Raw genomic sequence first — 19,019 nt, 5'->3', positions numbered from 1 at the left:
AGGATAAACCTGGAGATTTCCAATAAGAATACGTAGGGTTAAAAACGTTCTTCCTTGTCATGGTCGCCGAGTTCCTTGCAACAGAAGCATTGTTCTAGTATTTTTCCAGAATTAAAAAGAAAGGAGAGGGAACACTGAGAGCTGTCACCTTCTGAGGGATGCCCTAAGTCTAAGGAGCAGTGCCTTGAGGCAATAGGGGATGCCTTGAGCTTAGGCTCACTACTTACTGTCAGTTGCCCTGCCTGGCTGAGCCATAGCCTGGTGCACACTGCTGCTGTAGTTTTGTGCTGTACCTGAAGAACCTCAGGGGGATGCCTCAGGCCACCTAAGTCAATTGAAAAAGTTTAATTAAAGCACAGAGGTTTGCTAGGGGAGGGACTAAATGGCTCCAGGCACTTCTGTGGAGCAAAGTCTTCCCTTCAAGGCACACTGGGCGGCAGCTGCAGACAGACATTGTAGAGCTCTGCGCTGCACCTGTTTACCATTACAGGTTAAACCACTGAACAGAGTGGGTTGAACTAATGCAGCAGCTTAACACGTTCAGCAATGGTCCCTGTAACTATTTGCAAAGCTACCTTATTAGCCTTCTCCAAATTTCTCTCCTTTGCTGGGATACCTACACAAAACTCAAGACTTGGCTGCCTATGTACTGTGATCGCTGCCTAACATGCTAACACTTTCATACTGATGCTCGTCCTCCTGTCCATAAGCAGCTGCTGTTCCTAGTTTTAGATTTAGGTTGTAAGTTCCTTTGGGGGAGGGAATCTCTTCTGTTCTGTTTATGCAGTGCATGGGATCAGGGTCCAGGACTAGTCAAGGTGCTATCAGGATATAAGTGAACTCTAAAAACATGAAACAGCCGTGTTGTTGCATCAGCTGTTCTGCTTAGCTGTGCTGAGAGGTTCCTCTCACAACCCTCATGCATCACCTTGCATTGACAACTCAAGGATATTAAAAAAATTGCAATCGCCCAATCACAACTGAAAGCCAAGATGGTAGCGCTCAGAGATGAAGCCACCATATCTATTTGGAGTCATATGTTGCAGGAATAAGAAACCATGCAACAGATGATGTTAAACAAGCCACCTGCTGCAGGATGCAGACACAGGATTAGACTTCCAGACAACACCATGCAGACCAGTCCTTCAGGACATCCAGAGTTTTGAAAAGAAAGGTAGATGGATCCTGAGAAAGAGGAGCTATATGTCAGAGAGAGGAACTGCATGTGCCAAAATTAGCTTTTCCTCTGTAAGTAAGAAGGAAGACAAGTGCTGTTGTATTTATTTATTCTGGTTTAAAAAGTTAGCAGTTCTTTCAAAAACCCCAGTGTGGGAGGACATAAACTGGTAGAGTATTTGAAGAGCACTATGGACCCATGAAATAGGACAGGAGGAATGGCCTGAATTAAAGTTGTATCCTGTGAAGAACAACGGAAAAGAGGTTGTATTTGCGACTAGGAAACACCAGTTTTGAATGGTGCATGTACTGAACACAGGGACAAGTCATGATATGAATTTAGAAGCACTGACAAAACCACCATGCTGGGTAGGTCAAACAAGCATCTAAAGGGAAAGAAGGGATTGACAAATCTTAGAAATACTCAAACATGGCATATCAGCTTCAGAAGGTGTACAGCTTGGATCAATTTTGCTTTTTTTGTATCTTATTAACATTATGTAGCTGTCCCTGTTGTGCTCTGTATACGTGGAAGAAACTGACTGGGTCCCTATCTGTTATATGTCCCATGACCGGTACAACTGCATTTTAAGGTTTAATTGGGATTCTAAAAATAAATAAATAAAAAATAACTAAACAGTTTGATTTCAAGAAAGTTATGGCACATGTTAGGTAGTCTGACAAGGTTGTTCAAAGTCAGCCAGCTGCAAAACCAAATGCCATTTCTTCTTGTATGCATTAGAACAGCGAACAAAGCTTGGTAACCAACAGTGGAGATAACAGTAAAATCGCACAGTACAGGGCAGCTTTCTTTTGAGGCTCTTCGCCAGTTCAGCAGGTGGGCTGCTCTGTAGTATGGTTTTAACGAATGAAATATGAAAGCCCGTTTTAAGCTAGGGTTAATGTGCTATCTTCAAAAGACTCTGGGGCCCAGCCATACACACAGGAGTCAATCTAAGATGACCCAATAAGAAATTTGTCTTGGGAAGGTTCTGAAGGTGCATGGCTGACTAGCAGCTGTGCTTCAGTTATTTAATCCTGAAGAGGATTTTCAGAAGCACTTGAATGTGTACACCTAAGTCACTTGGGCCTGTGGAAAAAATACCACCTGGTTTCATCTCCCAAGTCTCATTCACTTCTAACTCCAGATGCTGACGAAGTAGAAGTCAGGTTCAGGGCCCTGTGCTAGGTACTGTACAAGACAGACTGTCTCCTACTCCAAGAATTCCCTGCCAAGAAAAAAAAAAAAAAAAAAAGTGAAGGGGAGCCCATATTAAAGAAAACCCACAAAATCAAAAATGGATAATTTATTCAAGGTCAATAAGTTTAGTAAAGATCGAGGCTGCTTCTTTTTTTAAAAATCTAAATACGTTCTAGATTTCACCACCCTTCTCCCACTACATAGTCTCCCCCCCAAGATATAGTGAGATGCTGTAGCTAAAAGCATAGTTGCCCCCTACATTTTGTGACACTGGAAGACAAATCCCTGACAAAATAAGTTGATGTTACAGATACCATGAAGTTTGGAGCAAAGCTTTTTTTTTTTTATTGCAGTTATTAGTGAAAGTTACACTTCAAACTGAAGCAAAGCGACACTAAAACCAATAAAATTTTTTAAAAAGGTAAAAACAAAAACACAACATAGAGTCCTTCCAGTATAGAGTAGCAGAAAGACAGGAGTGGAATCTGTCACAGAAGAAAAGCTTTGGTGACAGTTTTGGCTCAGAAAGAGTTCCATGACTGTATTTCACAAGGTCAGTATTGTGAGTGACAATGTTAAATAAAAACAACAACAAAAAAAAAAAATTCTCCTTTTAAATCTCAACCACAGACATAATACATTTTTTGCAGAGACAATGATTTAACCGAGGGTACATTAGCTGTTGAAAACCTGCACAAGCATTTTACAGTTTCCGAATTTATTTGCCTGTGCTACTTCTGAGCCTTCAAGGAAGTTCAGCTGACACCATAATATATAACTAGGTATTCAACACATACATGAACAATGCCAAAAAACTCCCAAGATACCATTATATTTTCCCATGAGATCTTTAGTTTGTGGAGAGCACACACAATTTAAGATGTCAATTTATGCACATTTCAGTTTTAGAGAACATTACATTGCAATTTTAATTCCAGCTATTTTTCCACTCAATAGCTTTAAACAAGGTACTGAAAAATTTGAAAGTAAAATATATTTCTGACAGAGGTTTGGCAGTCATGTTTGGTATTTCCCTCAAGATGTCATCTGGTCCTGTGACATTACAGATGCAGATCTATGCTTTAATCCCATTTACTTTGCAGACGTTGCTTTGGAAAAAAATTCAAACGATGCAAGTATAAAAAAAATTTAAAAATATATCAGGTATGCATTTCACAAATGGATTCTTTGAGCGATTACGGTAGATTTATAATATACCCAACTTGATCATATTTTCAGCCAACGAAAAGATCTGATGACTACTTGTATCATACACTGTTTTACAGAAGTTACAGATGGCTACCAGAGGGAAGCGATTGTGGAAGAGAACTTATGACATTTTACGGTGCTGGAAAGAAAGCAACCATTGCAACAGGTAGAAAATTTTGGCAAGAACAGTTTGGAAAAAAAAAAAAAAAAAAAGGGGGAGAGGACACTGCTTCTGGTTAGTAATTATTTTAAAATATACTGACATATCCATTCCCTCCCACCCCATGTAGTTGCAGCCCATGTCTGCAATACATATAGGCACACACGGTCAAGAGGGTTAAGTAGTAAAAATAAAAAAAGGCTTTTACCAATTTTTTTGCCATCCACCTACAAGCTATTGTGCAATGTTTCAAATCACAGCTGTTCCATTGAGATAATCCCCTTTTTTTGTGGGGGGGGAGGGGGGAAGTGTCTTCAAGGTTGGACAGTCTATTTTTTGCATAAAGCAATGGCGATATCAAAAAGGAAAGGAGCACTTAACAGCTTACTGGAAAGAGAAAGTGAGAGGCATGAAGAAGAATTTCAGTCCATGGGAGTAGCCTATCACGATTTTGTTCCAAAAGGAATCCCAACCAGCACTATTCTCTTTTTACATTTACGCCATTTATATACATACACACCACCACCTCCAGCAGCTGAGCTAAACGGATAGATGACTAATAATGTTCAAGGTGCACCGTATGCCAGATGAGCCATCTCTGTCTCAAGATACATGAAACCCCCATGGCTGGCCCATAATCGAAGACACAGATGAAGGCTACCACTACAGTGAAAGCTTCAAAAGTAATACCTGCTGACAGACAATGTTTGTAGCTATACCGACCGTCTTCATACCCCTTTGTTACTAAGCGGTCCACACTTTTCCCTAACAAACACCAGTGCTTTTCATCCATTAACAGTCCATGTTGCCAAGTTGCTCATGCCAAGGGAAGTAACAAGAATCTATACCCTGTGAGCCCAAGATTTATTACCTGACCTATAAAACAGATGAGCCGGTAACCAAAATTAGTTGCACGGCAATGCTGATAATCATGGAGGGAGGAAACCCTGATAAATGAACACCATGGACAGGAACAGGTCAGTACAGGTCCTGTACCACAGCGGTTTGTTTTAATGTCTATTTGTCAAACTAAGACACACAGCGTTTTCAGAGCAGCACTTGTGTGGGTAAAATGACATTTTAAAACTGTTTCTAAGCTAGAGTCAATGCTGCAAAGCTTCGCTTGGAGAAATAAGTACACTTTTCCTCATTAATGCAAACTGTGCCCGCAGAACAGTCCAATGAAGACAACATTCACTGAAAAGACCCCTGAAGTAAAAAAAGAAACTCCTACATTGTCTTACTCCTAATTGCTTTCCTTGCACTCAAGTCTTTCAACATTCAAAACCCACCTTTGCTTGCCTGCAAAAGTAGCACAAAAAAATGTCTGTGTTAATTTATCAGGAGATTCAACTGAATTTCTTAAAGGTCCTTTAAATCGGGGCCAATATATGCCTCTTTAATGGGATACAAATCTGCCAGTTTGCCCAAGTGATAATTAATTCATGTGGCCTGTAGTTAATACGACAAAGAAACTAGGCTCACAAGCAGACTTTTGCACTGGTCAGCAATGATATTTTAATATTCTTCCAAATCTGTGTTGAAGTAAACTGTGCTGCCACAGGGCCCCACCTTCCCACCAAAGCGCATCAGAAAAGTGACAGGTCACAAATTCGGCATCGTGGGCTCCAAGCTGCTCACTTTCCTTCCACAGGCAATTCCCAGATAAGGATAGTGTGTGACAACCCCAGGCTCCAAGACCCAGGGCAGCACTCCTAGCTGGGAAAACAAACTGCACACACATACAGCAATGCAAGAAGATGAAAACTTAGATGGAGTGCATGGATTTGTATAATAACAGAGTATTTCTAAAGGCTAACTTACTTTCAAGGCAGGAAAGGTTCTTTGGTAGATGCGATACTTTTTATTAGACCGACAAAATAGTTGGAAAAAGGTTCTTTGCAAGCACCCTTCTTCAGGCATTGGGAGACTCTGCTGCTGTTCTGAGGTCTGCAGCAGGGTCTCCCAATGCCCAAAGAAGAGCGTTTGCACCTGAAAGCTTGCAAAGAACTTTTCCTCCAACTATTTAGTTGGTCTAATAAAAGATATCACATCTACCCAAACAAGTTGGCCTGCCTGTATCCTTAGACCAACATGGCTACAACCAACAATCCTGCAACTTATTTTCAAAGCATCGATTATTCAATTTTCACAGAAAAATCTGTGATGTTAGCCATATTTTATAGAGCAGAGAAAACTGAGGCAGAACAACTCACCCAGTACCCCAGAGAGCCTGTATTGGACCAGAGCCCTGGAGTGCCTACCTGCACACGGCAGTCTCTAAATTAGTTATGGTCTGTTTGAACCTTTCCTTCTCAATCCTGAAAACCCAACTTCAAGGCAGCTTCAAGCCTAATTAGCTCACCCAGACTCGCTGCTGAATCAGACGCAGCACAGAGCATTTTACACAGACTTGCTCTGTATAAATACCTTGATTTAGGAGAGGGGAACTTGTCTTCTCTTATTGCCTTGCTAAGCCCTTCCATACCCAGGCCGTGACTAAATTCATTACACAGACCATCACCACTTCACCTGTTCCAGAGAATGGTGGTGCTCAACTTCCACTTCATCAGGCAATTGTCCTGCCTCCTTACACGCATTATACCCCATCTTTAAAATTAAGTGGAGTGTATGAACGGTAGAAGCTATGTAGGAACCAGGAAAGATGCTACTGGGCAACATTCAAGTAAAGGCAAGCCAGCCTATTTTCAATGGGACTACATCAAAGTTAAATTTTGTAGAGGAAACTGCAAATTGCCCATTGACTGAGGCATATTTGACATCACCCCCTACAAACTAGTTACTTGAAAGAAGTACCCTGAAAAGATAACAAGAGCACTATAAATTCAGAGGCAATCCTATTCAAAAGCATAAACTGCTTAACAGCAAGTGTGATATGAAAAAGTTTATATTATGAAGTTGTGTCGAAAGGACCTGAAGCTTTAAGCATGGCTTGTGAAAAATCTTAGCCAGAGAGCATTATTTGGGAATGTTGCAATCGCAAGTGTTCAATTCCTTTCCAGCATCTGTTATTGATCAGTAAAAGGCACGTGCTTGCTGAGGGTCTCGGTACCAGCTCCGATTTCTGACACACACATTCCAGAAGTCCTTTGAGATTCCTATCCGTTCCCTGAAGGGTACAAGCTGAACAATTTGGACCGACAACAGTTCAGAGTTCTCCGTCCCCCTTCCTTTTTCCTTTATCAGCTCTCTCTACCACCTACCACTCCAGTCCAAACATAATGTCTTATTTTCTAACAGGGCACTGATACTGCTTGCAGACAAAAATGGCTATTCCACATGTGCATAAGAGTTAATGATTTTGGTTGGCAAGGTGGGAGAGAAGACAAGGAGGTAAAAAAAAACTGTGTTACAGCAGGATAAATTCAGTGCCTTGGCAAATAAAATATGCAGCCAATTACCATCTCTCTCATTAACTGTGCATGCTGCAGTGAGAGCTGCTGAGGACTGTAGCTAGAAGCGTCCAAGAGATCCAAAATGTTTATGTCCATAAAACAGCTTGGCTGCATTGTTTCAAGTAGCATCAATTTACTGGATTTCTTTTAGCCAAAGTCTTTAAGGTAGCATCAAGATTTAAGAACCAACAAAAAAAAAATCTTTGATTTTGATTTTATACAACCCTGACAGGCATTGCCAGTTGCCTCTATAAACGGTCCCTTGTGGAGGAAACAGTCACGCATTTATGAAAGAGATTTTTAAAGTGGCTACATGTGGGTGGATTTCTCTTTGGGTGAACTACAGACAAGATGACAGGCTCAAAAAGGCTCTAGCTGTACATTAACTGTAGCTTTTATTGAGCTGCTGCTTTTAATATAGGGTTCATTTCCCTTCTTGCATTACTTTTGACTCTCTTGCACATTTCATGGGATTGTCAGCTGCTCACCACTTTAATGATGTAGGAAGGGCAAGGGACAGATAATAGCCAGGTCAGTTTGGTTTAAAATCACTTGGCTCCGGCCCACCTTTATCAACAGTGCAACATATTCCAGGAAGCCCTTGCTCTCAGTCTGCCAACAAGGAGCGCGTGTAAAAAACTAGGTAAGCACACCCAGGTTTTTCTACTGAAAACAGTGGGTGGGAGCATCTGCATCTTCAAATTTCCCAGTTTAAATGCAAATGGGATACTTTAAAAGTATATCAGAAACCCTCCAATAAGCAACAAAAATGGACAATTCTGATCTACCGAAATCCAACACGTATGCCACCATGCATCTTAGCCAAGGCAAGACAGATTGAGGGTTTATGCCCAACAGCATAAGTCTACACAGACTACTGTAATCACATTTACAAAGTAAGGAAAGTCAAAAGGGCAAGAACTGGAACCTTAGTGGGATTTAACTCCTACTGTCATGGTTATAAAGCAAATCAAACTGACTGATAAAAATGGGAAGAATGGAGCCTACTTCTTACGTGGAAAAAAAAACCTGATGGAACAAGATTTTTTGGCCCTTTTAAATCAATAAAATAAAGTTCTGACTACTACTAAATAGAACAGAAGTCAGGCAGTTTTGGCATAGAATTTAGGTCTTGAGACAACTTTGCTTTGTAAAATTTTTGAAGTTTTTCTTCTAATTCCTGAAAACATCTTAAGATAAAATCACCACACAGTTTAAATGCCAGTGTTGCATTGGATGAATGCCATAAAGATGGATGATTAAAGTTACTATTAATTTCAGTTAATTGCTTTTGATTTGACTTAAGGGGACAACATAGAACAGTGATAAAACAAATTTCCAAAATGTGTTTTTTTAAAAACTGGCATTAGTAATACAAATAAGTGGTTTTTTAAATCATGGATTAACACAAGTTTAAAAGTAAGGCCTATAAGTTCAGGCATGGGTCACTGTCCCCACTTTACAATTCTGATATCTAAAGTACTTGAACTACTTAAGCGAGCAATTATAAACTACCAAATAATTGAATGCAACATTTTAATGGACTTCATGAATAACTCAGTTTCCAACAGAAAAGATACCATTTACCACTGAAGGGAGGCTCTCATGGTAATACTCCTGGTTCTTGAAGATCTCCTGCTTAATATCAAAAGACTATGTTCTTGAGTGACACAGAGATATGCCCTACATGTCTGAAATGCCCAGTACTGTATTAATGTCAACATAGAAAAAGTTAATGCAGAAAACTAACTCACATCAGGTACCTAATTAACCTGTTTTGGTCTTAACTGTTTCGATTAAATCCCACCCTCCCTCCCCCCTATCCATGGTTAGTAAAGTTAGGACTTGAGAAAGGAAAAAAAAAAAAAAAAGACACACCTAGAAACTCCTCCCTCCTCAAAAAAGTGTGTTTAAAGTAACCTTCAGGCCAAACACATGAAGCAACAAGCTGCACACAGATTACCAATAAATATAAAGAAACACCACAAAAAAGGACAAGGCTCATTTTTTAAAAAAAGATCTGGTAACTGCTATTAAGACCATTACAAAAATGAAAGTGTGTGTACTTTTTTTGCAGGCATGTGCAAGCACATTGCAGAGTAATCAAAGCAGAACTTTGCTATTATTATTTTATGCAGCATTACAAGGTTACTGAGGTGCAGTGTTTATTATTCTAGTCTACAGCTCTTCCCGATGTGAGGAATGATCACCAAACTCATCAGCGGGGCTCCCTGCATCTCCTACCACGGTCATCACAGGGCACAGCCACTTGTGCATGCTGTTGCCATTTTTATCAGCAAAAATTCCCATGGAGTCATTACAGTTCCACGAGTATATCAGCATCACTCCCTTGAAATGCCAGTTGTGTGAAGCCAGTCCACAGGACCAACCGCTTCACTGTGAATCTTCAAGACAATGCTTTTCTATCACCTTCCTCTTTGAGAACCTGCTACACCCTTTGATTATCTGTGACCCTATTAACATACTGAACTACATCATCTTCTTCAGTGTCCTGTGCTATTTCCTTCCGCACAGCCCCTCGCCCTCCACAGGCAGAGACAACTTGCATCAAATAAAACCTGAACTAGTGCAAGTCAACCAGCTGAATTTGGTGACCATTCCTCAATAGCCTTCCCTCTGCTGAATATACCCTCCTTGGTTATTCTTGGTCCTGATTCAGAAACTGGTGTTTGAAGGTACCTAAAATGATACCATCAAACACTTGGCATTTTCAATAATTTCTTGTAAATGTTCAGCCATGTACAATTTCAAAATAAAAATCTACAGCACCATCTTCTTGAAAAGGCACTTTCTGAGGACTGTCTTGCTTTAAAAAAAAATTATAATAATTCCAAGCTTTAAACAGTGGAACTTCTTTGCTTTAACAGGACCCTACATTAGCTACCTGCATTAGGTGTGGGGACCTCGTTCAAAATTGTAACAAAGGTGGAGCATGTGACCGGAACAGCAATGAATACAAAATCTCTCTACCAACCCTCTACATTTTGCGAGACTGATGCTTCATCTTTCTTTACAAGCCTTCCCCCCACCCCTCGCTTCCCCCCCACCCTCCACCCCGACCCCCACCTTGCCTTTATGCACCTTTAGCTGCTCAGCCCCAAACCAGTTTTTGATCTTAGTGTTTTAGTAAGTATGGATTCCTCAGACTCTGCTAGATAGGTAAGACATAGGGTCCTGTACATACCAGTTTCACACCTCATAACTAACGTAAAGTTACAAAGATTTTCTACTAGCAGAAAATACTGACTAGCACAAGCCCTAACTACTAGTTTTCAACTTTACAAAAATAATGAGTTAATTGGCTTAGTGAAGTTTTTAATTAAAAGATGTGCCAAACAATATGATATCTCATACCCAATGCTGATTTCAAGTACCATCTTTGGGTAGGAAAGTAAGCCAGGAATACTTTTCCATTTGACCTCTACACATGGATATTCGACCAGATCAAACTAACTGACCAGTGGCAGCCACAATTATTCCACAACACTGCAACTGACAGCATTTACCTGGCATGAAAAGAAACAAAGGTAACCATTTGGAAAAAAAAAAAAGAAGATCTCCGATATCTGTACATTTATTGTTTTCATGTATATAATCTGAGCTTTTGATTCCTCTGGTACAAAAAGTGCTTTGAGAAAGGATCTATTCCCCTCAGTTCACAAGATTAAAAAATATCAAAGGTGGACAAGTCTCAAGGTACGAGTACATATGTAAACTCAGAAAGGCCTCATTTTTAAATCGAAGGAGTCTGAGCTTGGAAGCTTCACTGCTGTGAACTCAAGCACTAGTAGAAAACCAATAAGATGTATACAGAGGTGGTTACTACATAATGTCCTATGCTAGACTTCACAGGACAAGTATTTGCACATAAGAGAAATGAAAACAATTTAGGACCAATGGCATCTTGAAATAATTTGACTGACAACCTTCCAGAATCCATTCTACCTGTAAAAGCTAAGCCCAAAAGAAATACCCCTTTGGGCACTTTTAACCAGTTTAAACAGTTAAACAGCAATCTAACAATCCTGAGTAAAATTGGCCACACTAAGTGCCCCACGAATCCAAAGCTACTTTAAACGGAGTCATCAGTCACTCTGTTAGCAGATGTTGCAAGAGTGTAACACTACAACTACAAAAGATTCTCAATGCTTCTTCCCAAATTTGGATCCACTAGTCACTAGATCACAAATCTGGCAAAGACCTATAGTTAGCTTATTAGAAGCGCTGCCTCCAATTCTGGGAAAGTGGTTCCTAACCTTTGGCACATGTACCAGTATTATTACTTCGGGGATGTGTAGTCAGTACCAGAGGCTGCCGCACCCCTTACTCTCTACTGAGCCCCAAGAGGGTGCTCTCATTGCTTGAGAGGTTAGTGGCACTTGCTAGTACAAATGAGGTCTTAGTTTGGAAAACTGGTACACTGCCACAGAAGGCTGGGAACCATCGTTTTAGAGAGATATATGAATACCAGGCCAACTCATCTGCAAAAACAGAACCGTCAGCCTTTGCCCATGTCCCTTGCTGGGCTTGATATGAACAGCTCCTGTGAAGATGAGGGGGATCAGGTATGTCACTCAAGATTTCCCCAAAAGCACATAAAACTTGAGAAACTTTTCTTTAAAGGAGAGCAGGTACAAAAATAAAAGAAATCCATATACTCTGAAAATACACTGGAAACTGCCACCACAGATGAGGTACCATTTGCTCCCTCCCCACCCCCCGCCCCCAACTGCAAACATCAAAATATATATGTCTTTAAACAAAGGAAGAATATCTGGCTATTTAATCTCAGTTAAAATGACAGCACCCTTTTGTTACACTTTATACTTCACACCATTAATTCTCTTCTGAAAAATGCGATACCACATCTAACTAAGCCTTGATTCCTGCTCATCTCCTCATTTCCCTAGTGCAGTAATTGTCCGTCTCCGTTTAAATAAATATAGCAGCTACAGTATCATACGTGTGTGGCCCTCACAAAGCCAGTAACTTGATATTGTAATACAAACATGTATCGGCACTTTATGTAGACATCTGCAAAACCAAGAATAGAAATTAAAACTTCCAGCTCCTCTTCACATGAAAACCAGTTCCGCTTGTCCACTGAGTGAGCAGCTTAAAGTCACTTGCCCAATTAATGCAGTGGGTTTTTTAAATTTTTTTTTGTTTCTTTTTGGTGAAAGCAGCAAGCAAAATAATTTAAAACTTTCAAGCCATAGTCGCTGAGTGTGGGCAGGATAGGAAACGGACAGTGTATCTGAAGGGAAAAAGTTAAAAATCTACTCTTTCTTTCTTTAAAGGACTTCTCATGACAAAAGCCAGGAATCCACAAGAAGTTTTTAAAAAAAGAAAATCCTCAATTTTAATTTCATAGACTAGATTTCATAGGGCTGCAAGGGACCTCATAAGATCATCAGGTCCAGCCTCCATAAAAAACTTAACCTTGGCCTTTACAGACAGGACTACTAGCTAGAGCACTCTCAAGAGGAAACTGTTCAGCAAGTCCAAGAAGAGAACTACTAAAGGGTTTATTTGGAAGTCTAGTTATTCAGTTATGCTGATCTCCCTGCAGCAGATTTATTCAAAAGGAGCTGAAACCTAAGTGCAAGAAACAGCAAAAAAACAAAGCCAGGACATTTCATTTTGGGATCCGCAGTCCCACTGCTGTGCACACGACTCCCCAGTCTTTCCAAGAGCTCCTGGGCTACATAGGGATCTGTGACATAACCCTCCTTCTCTTTTCTCCTCAGCCCCCTGAGCCATTCATACACTGCCCACAGTCATGATTATTTCCAGTGCACTTTTAAAATTCTGCAAAGAAACAAAAAAGAAGAAACTTTGCATTATCTTTCTTGGTATTGGGAAAAAAAAAATATGTATATACACCAAGTATTTAGTGAAACGCTTTGAGACAGTGTTGTGAACAGCACTACATACATCTTAGTACAAAATACAAAATGCACAAAATACAGTACTTTTTTCTGGCAGAAAATGGGGAAAATTCATGCTTACTGAAGCAAAATGGGCTCAGATTTTAGGCTCAAAATACAGTAAATTGGCAAACAGATTACATAAGAATGACAGGAGATAAGTCAGGTAATTTATACCAACCCACTGGTTTTCATGTGGAGAGCAGGTAGAGTTCCAAAGGGCTGGGATAACAGCAATGCCCATATAAACAAATCTGCAGTATATATGTATGTATATATACTATGAACCAGTGCAAATAAAACAGTCAAAAATGCAGTTCACGAGTTTACAAAGTGCAAAACTCCCCTGATCCCCTTATTGAATAAATGCTCACCTCTGACATCTTAAATATTTCATTTTAACTTTAAAAAGTGGAATGAACAAAAGTCCCATTAAATTTGTTTCATATTTCAGTGATTTAACTTGTTAAAAGTATCCCAGCCCTCGTGTTTTATTTGTAAAGTGAAATGAAGTCACCAATACCTTAATTTTAAAAGGAAAGTCACTATGAAATCAGCAAAATTGGCTAAAAACTTCATTAACTCCTTAAGACATTTTCCTGATTAAATGTCTGATATATTTAAAGTAAGAACATGAAAACCTAGATCTCCAATAAAAAACAGTCCAATTAATTCATATAACTTCATCTCTTCAATCCAAAGATGCAGACAGTTCCTTTGTTAAACCAAAATACAGCCCGATTGCCAAGAGTAAAGCTTGCAGGATTCAAAAAGCATGTTTGCTATTCTTTGATGTTTTGATTTAAAAAAGGAAAAAAAAAAGATTCCCCTCAACTATAAAAACTTTCCTTTCAAAATTAAGGCATTTACTTTGTCCTTTTAAAATTGTGGAGGTGTCCATTCTCCCACAGTTAGTGGTACAAATGCCGCTTTAATACAGCTAAACGGACACAGTTTTCCTCTCAAACGGCTTATTGCACTAAAAGATAGCAAAAACAAGTTGTCAGTTTTTGTTTTTTTTAAACAAACACGGTTACATTTCTAAAAATAAAAATTGATGTTGCCCATATGTTTTGTAATAATTAAATTAAAGCATTATTATTACTCTAATAAATATAAAAGAAACAAAAGGAAGCTAAACTTCAAAAACACATACATATATGAAATCACATTAAGGTGTGAGAGGCAGCAAGTAAACTAGCAATTTTTTTTTTTTTCCCAAAAAGACCTTATCTAGAGTTTCAGTTCTGGTGTTTACTACAAGGAACCCCGTCAAACACGGGACTTCAGATATCACGTGAAGCTCAAATATGTATGCGACTTGCCAGATGGAAAAGTAGTTGAAACTTCTGGACAAGATAAAACAGCAGCTTTAGTAAATTCACCAGGGAGTAAGAAGAGTTTGGATCACTACTGCCTGCACATATACTACTAGCTTTTTATTGGTTTTGTTTCATTTTAAAAAGGGAACTATTGGAGCTGAGGACTCCAAGTTGTGAAGACAGACAAAAGGCAGCAGTTGGCTAAATTGCTCAAGAGCAAATTGGATGCTTAATTCAAGAGCAAATTGGATGCTTATCTTGCTGGGATCCTATGACCCCAGCTGACTTCCTGCCCTTTGGGCAGGGGGCTGGACTCGATGATCTCCCAAGGTCCCTTCCAGCCCTAATGTCTATGAAATCTATGAAATTATGTTCAGATTAATGGACAAGTGTGCAAATACTCCTCCAATTTCTTCTAGTTAGTGCTGTACATTCAAATGTATTTGGATATGTTCACATTTGAATGTTGATGGCAATAATGAAAGCTTCATGAATATAGCTGGGGTAAAAGATAAAAACAAATCTTTTTTTTTTTTTTTTTGCACACTCCCCTCCCCAATCCCAAAACAATCACTGTGATTCTCCTAAGGTTGTCTGTTTCTTTTTTTTTTCTTAATTACGTGATCAACTTTTGTTGTTGCTGTTGTTTTTTTGTTTTTTTTTGTTTTTTGCAAAGAGTTGTGCTGCCGAGCAACTTGAGGTAAAGGCATAAAAGGGTTAAACTACGAGAAATAAAAAATAAAATAAAATAAAATAAAATAAGATGTGATGGCGGTGCTTCCAACAGGAGACCGCGCCAAAAAAGCAGTTGGCTGGTTTCATATTGCATAATAGTGCTGTGTTCCTCGATGAAGTAAACAAATCTTCCTTGCGTCAATTTAAGGATTAGCCCCTCGCCCTTGCACAGTGTCGACTTCAGCCTGATAGGAGGCGCACCCCAGAAACTGACCCCACTGGAAACATACATTGTATGTGGCTTAAATTTTCAGTTCTTCTTTTCAGTGAGTATGCTCTGATTTTATTGATCTAAGCGAAGTACATGGTGCGTAAGGTGTCTTGGTGAATCTGTACAGCCTTGGCAAGGGCTTGCGGATCTCTCCCATTGCTTTGTCCTGAAACATGGCTTCCTTCAGCACTGAAAGGCAATGTGAAAAAGTGTTAAGACTTGTAGAAATGCTGAATATCTGAACTGCTACCACATTAAGGGCACAATCTGGGAGGGAACAATAGCTAAACCGGAGCATGCTATATTCCTGGGTCCAGCGACCTGTGACTTCTTGGCTTTTAGCTAATCTTTCAGTTCCATAGCTTAGTTTGTTTCCCCACAAATAATCTTTCATGCCATGTGTTGATTATAAGGCTTTATGTTTGTAACTAACTTTGAAATTTTAGGAATGAAGACATCTGAAAACTGTAATAGATGAATCATGCTACTCATTCAAAACTACTTCTGGTTTCTGGATTACAATTAATGCATGCACTGAGTCCTTTACAACAGGGCTGTCCAACATCTAAGGGGGTGCCCAACATCTAAGGGGCTGCATGCCAAGTGAACCACACCAGCAAGGGCTGGACACCCCAAGGATGCACCAGGGCAAGTCATAAACTCCTTGGGCTATGCAGACACCCTCCCCTTTTGATCACGGAACTACACCTGCACACTTGCCTCACCACAGCTGCACACCAACCTGGGCACTCTGCCTTCCACAGCTGCACTGTGCACTCATGCAACTCTGGGCTCATCTCCCAGTTCCCTGAGCTGCACCAAAAGAGACTGTCCAGCCCCCTGGAGCAAGTACAGGATGCAGAAGGGAGAAGCAGAAGGGGGAGCCCAGAGACTCTGGTGGCTGTTGCAGCCACAGTTACGGCAGCAGGGCAGGAGCACAGAGGCCTCAATTTAACCCCTCAGGGACTGCACACAGCTTACAGGCTACCAGTTGGACAGCCCTGCCTTAAACCAAATCTCAAAAGCAAAAATGCAGGACAGTTCATTAAATAAAAATATGATGTTTTGAACCCAAATCATCTCATTAATGGAAACTGGACAACACACTATACCTGCACACTGTGGTAGCAGCAGGGGAAATGTGTTTGAAGTCCAGTGCTCCACGAGATAAAAGCCAAGTTACCAGTTAAAGGGCATGTCTACATGTGCCATTAGGGGGTTTACTGCTTCTGGACACATGGTTTACATGTGTGCCTAGACTGCAGCACATGAAGCTGGATCACAGCAGCCGCAGCTGCCAGGGGCGTGGGAGGCCAGCCTGAAAGCCCAGAGCTACTTCAATTGGGCGCAGTGTGCTGCAGAGGGGCTGTCAGGGGCACAAGGGTGCTTCAGTGCAGGGCTAGCCGGCAGGCAGCCTCTGAACTGAAGTACCCTTGGTGCCCTATCCCAGGAATTCCCAACCACCGAGCCATGGCAGGTTGGCTGCCAGGTCATGACATGAACCCTCCATTCAAACCCCCCTGTCTGTCTGCCCAAGCGAGTGGCTTCTGGGGTCACAGCTGAGCTTCTGGGGTTAAAGCCAGGCAGTGAGGGAGCTCCAAGAGGGAGGCAGCCAGCTCTGCACACCATGTACTGCTCCTACCAGACCAGAGTAAAAAAATGTTGGGAACTAGGCCCGTGCGAAGTGGCTAGCATTCGCTTTGGATTCGGCCAATTTGGAGGGACAGTGATTTGATTCAGTGATCCGAATCGGCCCCACCTGAATCAGCCCCATCTCCCACCTGCTCTTAATGGCTGCCCTGCCTGCCCCAGCTCATAGTTCTTTAAAAAGCCCCTACTCAGCAGCTGCTGTTGGGTGGGGGGGCAATCCCTGCTGCCCCCCACTGCCTTGAGCTTTTCCACAAGCCCTCCAACCCCCGCCCGCTCTCCCAGCGCCACCTCCCCCCCATTGCTGCTGGCCCATTAGAAAAATAAAGCCCCTACTCACCAGCTGCTGCCTGGAGCTGGGGGGAGGGGTGATCCCTGCTGCCCCCCACTGCCCTGCACTACTGGTGGGGTGGGAAGAGATGGCAGCTCTATCACAAGCCCCCAGAAGCCCCGAGGCCACTGCATCAGCCCATGAGTCTGGTGGGATTTTTTTTGTTTTTAAAGAGCTAGGGCCAGGCAATGCAGCCATGGGGTGGTGCTGAGAGAGTGGGTGGGGGTCAAGGGACTTGTGGCAGAGCCCCCCCACACAGTGCAGGGCAGTGGGGATTGCCCCCCTGCTTTGCCTGGCAGCAGCTGGTGAGTGGGATTTTTTTTTTTTTTTTTTTAGAGCCAGAAACTGGGCCAGGCAGGGCAGCCATAAGGGGGGCTGGGGTCCTCCCATGGTTCTCTCTCCCATCCTCCAGCCCCCTACTTACCAGCATGGAGTCTGGGTCCAGTTCCCTGCGGCAGCGAACAGGGACTGCCCAAATCTCTCCAAATCTTTTCCGAATCGATTCGGAGAGCTTCAAATAGATTTGGACCTTTTAATTGGTTTCCTGATTCGATTCAGTTCAGATTTGGAGATTTGGCCACTGAAATCGGGCCGAATCTCCTCCGAATCAAATCAGCACCCAACGCTTCACACAGCCCTATTGGGAACCACTGCCCTAGCCAGCCGGTTCAGCATCTATATGTGCTGCTGCGCACAAAAAAAATACTCCTCCGTGCAGTTTGTTTTGTATGCCCTAATAGGGGTGCAAATGCAGACGCTGAGACATTTACTGCACAGCTAATTAGCCAACTGCGTAGTAAACGTCTCGTGTAGATGCGCCCAGTTTGTACTATCTAGGGTCAAAAGGTCTAAACGCTCAACGAAATATATTTTGGGTAGAGGGCTCAACTGAGATAAAGCCTAACACTTGTGCTTTTATTACCTGTCATGTTCTTTGTCCACAAGATGGTATCGTGCTCTGAATGCTACCAGATGAGCATAATAGGCTGGTGCGGGTATAGAAACAGATCGTGTGCAGCGCACATATGTGTGGCAGAGCTGGTAAGTCAGCAGCTGAAGTTCATCTGCAGTAAAACAGTTATCATCCCACAAAACATGATAGTGTGAGGGACGGCTGGTACCCTATGGAAAAGGGAACATCAGTTCACTTGTCTGATGGTTTCATATGCATCAAATTAGATTTTGATCTACATGATGATTTAGTCTGACTTCCCAAACAACACAAGCCACTCATTTTATTTGCAATTCCTACATCAACAGTGAAAGTTATAAAGATCTGTAAAGACTGAACAACATTACATAAATTGCTCCAAAAGTTGATTGCTGTCACTTAGAAACGTACATCCTTTTCCTACTCTGAACTTGTCAAGCTTCTGCTTCCACCCAGCTGATCTTGTCATCTTCCATCCCCGACATTAAGCGAGCCCTCAATCAGAAGTTTCTTACCAATAAAGGTATTTGTACTGTGATCAAGCCACCTCTTATCCTTCTTCTGGATAAACTAAAAACTGAGCTTTTGTGTCTCATTACAGAGACAAATAACCTTTGTTGCTTTTCTCTGTACTCTCACCTGGCTTTCAAGAACCGTTAAGTAGCAGCACTAGAAAAGGATGCAGTATTACAGGAGCAGTTTAATTAATGCCAGATACACTATTAACAT

The 19,019-nt window shown here is 41.3% G+C and overlaps 1 protein-coding gene across 3 annotated transcripts in view; it reads right to left on the bottom strand.

Moving 5' to 3' along the window:
• Positions 1–1,312: 1,312 nt before the first annotated feature.
• Positions 1,313–19,019, bottom strand: part of LOC149859453 (protein argonaute-3) — a 64,052-nt gene continuing 46,345 nt past the window's right edge. The window contains exons 18-20 of one of the 3 annotated variants that reach the window (XR_016443509.1): positions 18,282–18,481; positions 15,401–15,570; positions 1,313–2,405 (exon numbers count right to left, since the gene is read on the bottom strand). Coding sequence is in view for 1 of the 3 variants with exons in the window: in XM_090057560.1 (XP_089913686.1) it covers positions 15,462–15,570; positions 18,282–18,481 (309 nt within the window). In the remaining 2 variants the exon portion in view is untranslated. Of the gene's footprint in view, positions 2,406–10,249; positions 15,571–18,281; positions 18,482–19,019 lie in introns of those variants that run through there. The other 2 variants (XR_016443508.1, XM_090057560.1) reach the window with 2 other exon arrangements.

This window comes from Crocodylus siamensis, chromosome 7 (assembly GCF_052110815.1).
Source record: "Crocodylus siamensis isolate JL-2025a chromosome 7, ASM5211081v1, whole genome shotgun sequence".
Lineage (NCBI taxonomy): Eukaryota > Metazoa > Chordata > Crocodylia > Crocodylidae > Crocodylus > Crocodylus siamensis.
This window is presented reverse-complemented; position numbering and strand designations above follow the sequence as displayed.